This window comes from Onychostoma macrolepis, chromosome 01 (genome assembly GCF_012432095.1).
Source record: "Onychostoma macrolepis isolate SWU-2019 chromosome 01, ASM1243209v1, whole genome shotgun sequence".
Classification (NCBI taxonomy): domain Eukaryota; kingdom Metazoa; phylum Chordata; class Actinopteri; order Cypriniformes; family Cyprinidae; genus Onychostoma; species Onychostoma macrolepis.
In genome coordinates this window covers 35,058,217-35,067,693 of record NC_081155.1, presented here as the reverse complement: position 1 = coordinate 35,067,693, position 9,477 = coordinate 35,058,217, and the positions used below count along the sequence as shown (strand labels likewise).

General features: G+C 38.0%; 1 protein-coding gene across 1 annotated transcript; it reads right to left on the bottom strand.

The window, feature by feature from the left end:
* Positions 1–5,396: 5,396 nt before the first annotated feature.
* fgf20a (fibroblast growth factor 20a) lies at positions 5,397–7,987 on the bottom strand. The gene is made up of 3 exons (XM_058782676.1): positions 7,084–7,987; positions 6,544–6,647; positions 5,397–6,342 (listed from the first exon to the last, which is right to left on the bottom strand). The coding sequence occupies exons 1-3, from the start codon at positions 7,358–7,360 to the stop codon at positions 6,097–6,099; spliced, it is 627 nt and encodes a 208-aa protein (XP_058638659.1). The 5' UTR covers positions 7,361–7,987; the 3' UTR covers positions 5,397–6,096.
* Positions 7,988–9,477: the final 1,490 nt, after the last annotated feature.

Here is a 9,477-nt window from a genome sequence, read left to right as displayed (position 1 = left end):
ATTACCACACAAGAAGTGTTCATTTAGTATAGTATTATAGTATTTACTACTATTTTGAATAAACTGTTTTTTTTTTTTTTTTTTTCATAAAATGCTTTAATTCAACATAATATAACAGCTAGATTTGATACGAACGATTCATAACTTTCAAAACCAAAAAAAATATATATATATTTGCCTTGAAAATAAAGACTTTTCATTAATCCAGAGAGAATGACGTTTTAGTTTTAAGTTCCTTCCTTGCACAGTGAGTCCAAAATTTTGGTATGCGTTTTTTCAGGGGGCTTTTTCGTATTCATCATCCTTTCCTATCAAAATGCTTGCTACGGATGTGAAAATGCAGAAAATCAAACCTGACCCAAATTTTTTTATGACGGACGAAAGTTTCGGAGGCAATGTGTAAATTTGATTGACACAACATGAGGTCGTATTTATTTTTTTAACGCATGAAAATTTTGGACGACAATTTCGGACTCAGTTTACAATGACCTTTAGTCCTAGTTTTAGTTATAGTTTTAAACAATAACCATATTGTACAAATGGTCCATATGAGTTTTGTGCTACATTCCAAATCTTCTGAAACCATACAATAATTTTATGCAATGAACAGACTGAATCTTTCCCTACGCTGCAGCTCTAGCAACATATTTGCTTTCGTTTATATGTTGTTCACATCAAAACTGGTGTAACGCATGTTGCCATTGTTTGAATATATTATCTATCTTTGTTTTGTGGAAGAAAAAAGTCTGTTTGAAACTAATGAAGTTAAGTGTGTGTGTGTGTGTGTGTGCGCGATGGTTCAGCTAATACCATCTTGGAAGATATGAAGGCACAAACAGTGATTATGTTAACACTGAACATAATGAGCTTGTCAACCTCAAACATTTACAAACATTGTGGCAGGAAAAGGAACTCACTCATTTGTTTAATTTTTTCACTTTCTCTCTGTAGTCTGCTTTTTTAGACAGCAGTAGAATGATACACTTTACATTCTCCTTGGCTCTTCTTTTCCTGCTCCTCCGCTGAAGCGTTTTATCCCATTAAGAATATAAGAGTGAACTGTAGGCCAGATCTGCTGCATTCACACAAGGCATGTTCTCAATAAGTCATGCAAATTAGAGGATCGTCTTTTGGGAGCGTGCTGTCAATCAAACTGAACCCCAAGGCAATACTCAATCTCTCTCTCCTCACAAAGCTTAAAGAGGAGTTCAGGATGGGGAGCACAGACTTAGTCTTTCTCATCCATCATGCTGAAGCTGGCACTGTCACAGCCAACTTCTTCTCTTTGGATAAATGATACTTCGTTATGTATGTCTCTAAATATTTTGGATTAAATTTGTCTTCAAGGCAAAATATTAAGCTGTGAATTCTTGATGAAAATTTTCAGTAGAAAATGACTCAAAGCATTTTAAATAAATGCGGATTGATTTAAAAACTGCATATTAGGAAGAGGTATAATCTTTAAAATAGAAGTGTGTGCAGAAAAGAATAGCAAAAAGTACCATGGTGTTTTTGGGAAATCTATATTAAACCCATGTTTTTGGGACAGTATATGGTAGTGGGTTTTTTAAATATTTTTTAAGTATTTATTATGTATATGTCCAGCTTGATTCTGTGGACATTTAGCATGGTAATTACTTTTTAGTACCATGGTAATACCAGCTTACATTACATGCATACAAAGAAACAAGAAAATAATGATTTAATGAGACAAAGAACAGTGATTTAACATGTTCATGTGTGTGTGTGTGTGTGTGTGTGTGTGTGTGTGTGCTAAATGGTTCAGCTAATACCATCTTGGAAGATATGAAGGCACAAACAGTGATTATGTTAACACTGAACATAATGAGCTTGTCAATCTCAAACATCTACAAACATTGTGTCAGGAAAAGGAGCTCACTCATTTGTTTAATTTTTTTCACTTTCTCTCTGTAGTCTGCTTTTTTAGAATACATTATTATAGCTCAGAGGTTGCTCTTTCAAAGCTCATGAGGCATATTGGACATCTCGATTACATTGCATTTAACATGTCAACCTTTTAGATATTTCACCTGAAATTTAGTAAATGTAAGACTGTGTGACTGCAGGCTTGCTGGTGTCTTTGCATTTTGTGACATTTTTCAGAAACACATATGAAATCATTTTCTCAGGAGAGGAATCTGAGAAGCACAAGATTTAAGCAGAAGTCTCTATCTGATAATCGTGTTGCTGTCTGGGAGATAACAATCGGAAGAATAAAGTTGTCTGAACATTATTTATGTTATGTTTATTTTCTTACTTATATTTTTAACACCAAAATGCGTGTTACTGGAAGTTTATCAAGACTGATTTAAAAAAAAAATATATATATATATATATATATATATATATGAAGAACTGAATTATGCTTAAGAAAGTGAAGAAGCTTGATTCTTCCTCATTGCATATATGAGACAAAAAATTACAAACAAAAATGCCCAGTATTCCCATTTCTGTGTTTACAATTGGAAAAATGACCTAGCAGAATAACAATTCCCTCAAGCATCCACAATCTGACACTTCTCTCATTATCAGTGGTGTGTGTGTGTGTGTGTGTGTGTGTGTGTGTGTGTGTGTGTGTGTGTACCTTTGACGTGCCGCATGAACACCTGTGCAGTTTTTACCTGAGCCACAAAGACATGCAGGTGAAAGATCACTCACTTCAACACCTGTCTTAGAACAGCACATGTGTTGTAACTGTCCAAACACATGCGCACACACACACACACACACATTCTCACAAACATAGATGTGTGACTACATAGTGTCTCTCTTTCTCTCTCTCTCTCTCTCCCTCTGAGGTGAAAATAATGAAAAGTAGATCTGTCGATCTGGCCACATCAGCCTCACCACATCCTTTAGCTGTAGCAGTGTTTCTGCTTGGGGGAAAACCCCTGTATGTGTATGTGTGTGTGTGTGTGTGTGTGTGTGTTGTAAGCTGGGGTGTGTGCAGGCAGACTGACTCTCAGTTAGGAGAACCCCTGGCTCATCATCACAGAGATTTAGAGATCACACAACATACAGAGCTTGCTGATATGCCTGCGCACACAAATAGAAGTATCATCCCACTCCCCAAAAAGGGGAAAAGACACACAGTTCAGACACTCCTACCCTACAAAATGTCAGTTATGTAAGCTGTACAGTTATGCTGTGAACTTTTACACAGGACAAACTCTCTCCTTTAATTTCTCTGTCACATTGCTATTCAACATTTCAAAAACAAAAACAATGCTGAGATACACTCAACAACTCAGTTAAACATTGTAACCTCTAACTGATTCCTTAAAGGGATAGTTCTATCATGAAAATTCTGTCATGATTTGTTCATGTCATTTTTTTAGTAAGAAATTTTGCATTTGATTTATTCAAGTTATTATAGAACCACAAATATTATAGGCTACATTTGCCACAATTGTGAGAGTTAGCGCTGTTGTGTTTTAGAGTTAGTGATGTCTGGCATAGAAAAGTGAACATCTTCACCCTTTATTCAAAAATGTATTATTAGGGACTTTGTAAGCATGCTGCATGGTTGTGCTTGGACTGTAAAAGTAATGTATGCACACAATTGTTTCATTTGTAATAATAACACAATGAAACATAGCAAATTGTGTTATCCAAAGAAATTAATCACAACACATGCAAAACCTCTGTTGTAAAAAGCAAGGAAGAACCAACAAAATATTAATAACTGGTGATTATATTGTTTGCATTCAATGTATGTTTTTTCCTGTCAGCTTTGTTTTTCAATGCATTTTCATTCCATTCCATGATAAGATGTAGTTAGCTTTTTTTTTTTGCCAAATAATTTTGACAGTTATATACATATTTACATACAAGTAAAACATTAAATATGTCTTGATCTGATCTTTGATCTTGTAGGGTCATTACTGTCTTTTAATGTATACCAATCAAAAATGTGTTTTTGTTTTTTGGTTAAATTTGGTGTTCAATAAACAATTCTTTTTATTATTATTGATGTTAAAAACAGTTGTCGTGCTTAATATATTTGTGGAAACAATGATACATTTTTCTTTCCAGGATTCTTGATGAATAGAAATAAAAGGAACAGCATTTATTTGAACTATTTTATCATTTTGATCAGTTTAATGCATCCTTGCTGAATAGAAGTATGAATTTCTTTAAAACAGACAAACAAAAAAACACTTAAATGTAGTGTATGTTTTCTTTGTTTTCAACAATTTTGTTTGTTGTTTTGAATTCAAATGTGCATAAATTGCATCATTTTAGTGTTCCAGCTGACCCCAGTATAATGCGTTTGTATTTGACACGTCTTATTTACACTTATTTAGAGAGTGCATTTTAATTTGTAGCATTTGGAAAACATTATATCAAAGTGAGAGAGTTTGCAAACAAAAAGTGTTACAATGCTCTCCATCTCCCCTATTTCTCTGTAGGTTGTTTGAGAGCCCTCATATTAGTATTATTTTGGAAACGCACACCTCTCCCCTTACACTACTTACAAAGTATCATTTCCTTCCTTAAACACACACACAGTCACCTCACTCTCACAGACAGGCGGATTGACAGGCAGCCAGCTCATCGAGTGTCATCAAAGCCAATGAATCACAACCATAAGGGGGGAAAGGAAGTGAAAAGCATCAAACAGAAAGAAATAAGAGATGGGAAAAACAAAGCACTTGCCAGTCAGCGTAATTGTGGTGTTTCAGACCACACGTGACTCTGTCTGTCTTGAAATGACCTCATGCTTCCTAAGAAAACTTCCACCTGCACTGGCTAAGCAAACGTATATATCCCAGAATCCTGCATTTTGCAACAGCTTTCAAAGCTCCTAGTGCATGGCTTTCAAAAGACACTTAGCAAAAGAAAAGGCCACTTTGTGAAGGGCTTCCCGCAGGCCAGAGTTACAGGCCAAGGTGTCACTTGAGAAGGTTGCCGTTGGAAGAAAACCGGAGGGGAAATCGTTTTTAGGTCATTGTGTTTTAATGTTAGCACTGTGCTGCCTTTTTAACAGCAGGGTATTAAGAGAGAGAGAGAGAGAGAGAGAGAGAGAGCGAGAGAGTGAAATGGAAATATCCTGAAGCATGAAATGAACATTTTTAGCAAATTGTATTATCGTGCACTGTTTAGCATAACTGTTTAGGCTTTTAGGCGATTAAAAGCTCATTTGATTTCATTTCACCACCACAGGATCAATGAGAATCAGACAGCTGTAGACACCTGCTGTCCCTGCTTACGTTTCCCTAAAAGTCGACCTTTTTCTGCAAATAGAAATTCAATAACCATTCACCTCTGACAGGTGACCTTATGTTTCTACTGAAAGGACAGACACAACAAAATGCAGTCATTTGAACTGTTTAATTCCCCAGTGAATTCTGGAACATTCTCAGGCTCTTAAGGATCTGGTTTAATGACATGAGAGAGAAACAAAAAATGGGGTAGGGGGGACACCAAGGTGGATCACATACATCCGGAAAATTAACAACTCATAAGAAAATACTTTCTTCAGTAGTTCTATCTCTAGAAGTCATGTCTCGAAATTGGTAGAAAATAAAGCTCTCATGACGTCCTGTTACATCTTGCATATATTCTTGTAAAAATATTCTTTTAAAATAAATAAATATATAAAATAAATATCTTTAAAAAACATAAATTAAAGGACCTAAAGAGAAATGTTTGGAGGAGTTTGTCTCCTGCTTGTCCATGCCAGTGTTTGGAAGAGTATGAAATCTCAAAAGCATTTCACAGAATTCCTTCAGAAGCCTTCTAGAATTTTCAGTAGTAGTAGTAGATGTCCATCATTCTCTGGCAAGAAGTCCACCAGTGCTCTCTTTTAATCCAAAATCCCTTGTGTCCCACGTACAGCAGGTGTGAATGGATCCAAAACAGTGTTCTGTTCTTCAGGAACTATCCAGACCTTTGGTTCCTGCCACTCCAATCAAGGGCTTTCCGTCTCCTGCTAATGCTCCAACCTTGGCCCGCAAAAGAGGGCCTTTTTTCCCCCCCGTCTGCACTGCTTTCTCCTGAGACAGGTTCGTTCGAGGGGGATAAAGAGCATGCAGGTGCTTTTTGGGGGTTTGGGTTTGAGGTTCAGTGGTTTCAGCTGTGACCTAGTATCTCCTTGTACAGCTCAGGAACCCGCTCTGGATCCACAGGCCGCGGCAAGAAATGCGTGAAGCGCTGGTGCCTCCGAGAGCGAGCTCCATCTCGAGACGTCCCGTCTTTGTTGAGGGCTACGTAATAATGGGATCCTCGTTCGCCGTGCCGATACAGGTTAGAAGAGTAAGTGTTGTACCAGTTCTCCTCAAACTGCTCCCTGAACACACACTCCGCTGTCAGCTTTTCCTAAGAGAAAAAGAGGCAAGGCAAGGGTTAACTACACTGCAAATGGAAGAATAAACTGTGTCCAAAGGCTATTTGAAATTACACCATAAATCACTCTCTCAGTTTAGCACGACCAGGCTATGAATGAAATTAATTGTTGCATTACTCAAAATAATATACAGCCGGCACAGTACCAGTAAGAAGAAAATGTGCTATACTTACAGATCCATAGAGTTCGCCCTTGCTGTTCATTCCCAGATACAATCCGCTATCCACACCACGGATGCTCACCATCCCCACAGCGAGGCTAATGAATTCCAATATACCTGTGAGAAAAGCACAGCTGTTAGTTCCCAGTTGAGACAGCAGGACAAGCACCTGCAATAGTGGCATCAAACTGCCCTATACTTAATTCATGACGTCTTTCACACTTAATCACTGTGTTTTGCTATATTATAATGTTATTCGAGCACAGTGTGACAGTTAGGTTTATGAAAATAATAATAATAATCACTGTCGTCATGATAATATCACATTTTACATTACAGTGCAATTACATTATAGCAGTAGTCAGCAATTTCATTATCAAAATATTTATAATGCATATAATATGTTTTTAATTTGATTTCAGAGTTTTCTGGTCAATCTCTTTACATAAGTGAACTACATGTGCAATTGTGTTGTGGATATGCTTGTAAATACACAGTGTGTTAGCAACATAGACTATATAATAATAATGAAGCAACGATGAATAACACTTACCAAATCTGCTGTGGTCTTTCCTCGTGCCTTGCACCAAACCGTCCGGTAATATCTCGAGGTGGTAGCCGGTCCTGCAGTAGAGCTGCCGCCGGCGGAGGATCCCTTTCAGATGCGTCAGGTCCGGTGAAGTGCTGCGTGACAGGCGCTCGGCGGAGACGAGGTGCTCGTTCATCAGAGCACCGGAGTCCCCGGGGGGCGTGAGGACAAAATGAGACCCGTGCGCAAAGCTCTCCAAGCCGTGAGAGAAGCTGCCCACCAGCTCGCCGACTGCACCCATCACCGACACTCGAAGAAAAGTTACCTTGAGGAGAACCCCTGTGGTTTCTCTTTCCCTAGTGTTTTGCGCAGTCACTGCTTGCGGCTTTGACAGTCAATGCGTGTTTACATCCGATTCTCTCTCTCTCTCTTGTGGTTTTAGCACATGCTCTCTCGACCTTCCAGGCTACTCCCCTTTGCTCCGGTCCCCTGTGTATCCAGTACTCTCTGTTACGCACTCCAGCACACAAGCTTATGCGGCTTCTCTCCTCTTGTGCTCTCTGGATGTGACTGGCTCTGCTCTGAGACACCAGCCTAAATATGGCCCTTATGTAAATGCCCTCTTGACATATGCTAATTTAGTCCTTTATAGATGACTGTTTGAAACATAACTCCTTGATCGTTTGATCCTCTTCTTCGGTCTTCTTTGATGATCGGTTTCATCTGCATCCATGCGTTTAATCCATTGATGGATTATGATAAAAGTGCAGAAAGCAACATTGCGGAGATCAGTGTACAAATCTTTGCAACGAGGAAAAGAAAAGTGCAGTTGGATGAAGAAGAGGGATGCGCACTGTGTACCGATCCGTTCCGTTCCCCGGGGTTTACGCGCACTGACGCGCTCTGGCGAATCTCTAGTGTGAATCAGGTGGAAGCCAAGGAGAAAAAAAAAAGAAAAGAAAGGGGGCGGTGCTCAATAGAGAACGAGAGAGAGAGAGAGAGAGAGAGAGACGACTTCAAGGTGTGTATGTTGTGTGTCGTTAGTAGTTTATGCCAAAAAAGTGTCGTCTTCTTTATTTGCGATTTGGTTTATACACTGAAAAAACGGTTTAGTGGAAATGATTTTCACTCAGAAATTGCTCGTGAATTTATTTAACAATTAATTGCACAGAAACGGCCAGTGCTAGAATTATAAAATCTTAAGTTAAAGACTGAAATTGTGTTGTTGTTTTTTTCTTGTGAAACATAGCCTACTTTGTTTACAACTTGCTGTCATACATAGATTTCAACTTTCGCTTGGCTGACTTAGCCAGCTGTACATTTATATGACCTAAAAAGCGTGCATGTAACTGGCTTTAAAAGAATAAAGAAGCAAAAGTCAAAACAACCTGCACATCTGTGCAAACGCCACCACTGCACTGTCAACTCTGACTGATGTCAAAGTGCCTTTGAACAGTTCCAGCATAACATGAGTTGAGATGAAGTATCAAAGATATCAGAGATCAAAGATTCATTACGCACAAAAGAAGGGTCATTAGCACAAAGGAAACGAACTGTTTGATGGCAAATCGTTGATACTATGAGTGATTGATATAGAAATTTTCCAGCCCAACAGCTAAGAACATGCCTCAAAGTAGATATTACATGAAAGATCACTTAGGTATGGATTTGATGTTACCTTATTAATTAAAAAAAAAAAAAAAGATGCACAATCGACCGCGCTATTATAATGTATACAATTCTCTGGAGACCATGTATTTTTGTTTACCGTATAATGTTTTTTTTTTTCATTCATTCATGTATGTATGTGTATTTATTTGTATTTTTTTATTTATGTTTATTATAACATATACAGTAATAATATAACATGATACAATCGGCTATACTACAGTTTTATATGGTGCACTAAACAGTACGATCATTTAGAAACATTTAAGTGCCAAACCCCTTCTTTGCTATCTCTCTGGAGGATAGATCACTTCCACGTTGGTGATTTATCAACGGTTCTCTCAAGTGACACGTTCTCCCACGTCGTTGCCCTTAGCTCATTAGTATTTATGATCTCCAAAAATACCTTAAACCAAAATCAATGTGGTCAGCTAGAGCAGGATCAATCCACAGACGCAGCGGATCGATCACTTACAATAGATATGTCAGTTATGTGCCAGATTTCGTGGTGACATTGACAGTTTGCTGCATGGGTCAACTTAAAACAAGTCATAGGAGTTTGGTGTTTTTCATAAAAGCAGACTTCATAAAAGATCAGACTTTGGAGTCTACAGATGTGCAAAGCAGATGTGCGCATTTGACTTCCATGACTGTACTTTAATTAATTTGCGTAATGACACTACAATAAGGATTGAACAATGTGTGAACAGATGTTACGGTTGTCTTAATACGAGAAGGTTAAAATGAATG

Coding starts and splice junctions, on each gene's coding strand:
- fgf20a (XM_058782676.1), bottom strand. CDS start 7,360: ATGGGTGCAGTCGGCGAGCTGGTGGGCAGCTTCTCTCACGGCTTGGAG. Junction 6,648..7,083: donor GAAAGACCACAGCAGATTTG/GTAAGTGTTATT, acceptor CTTTTCTCACAG/GTATATTGGAATTCATTAGC. Junction 6,343..6,543: donor AGGGCGAACTCTATGGATCT/GTAAGTATAGCA, acceptor TTTTTCTCTTAG/GAAAAGCTGACAGCGGAGTG.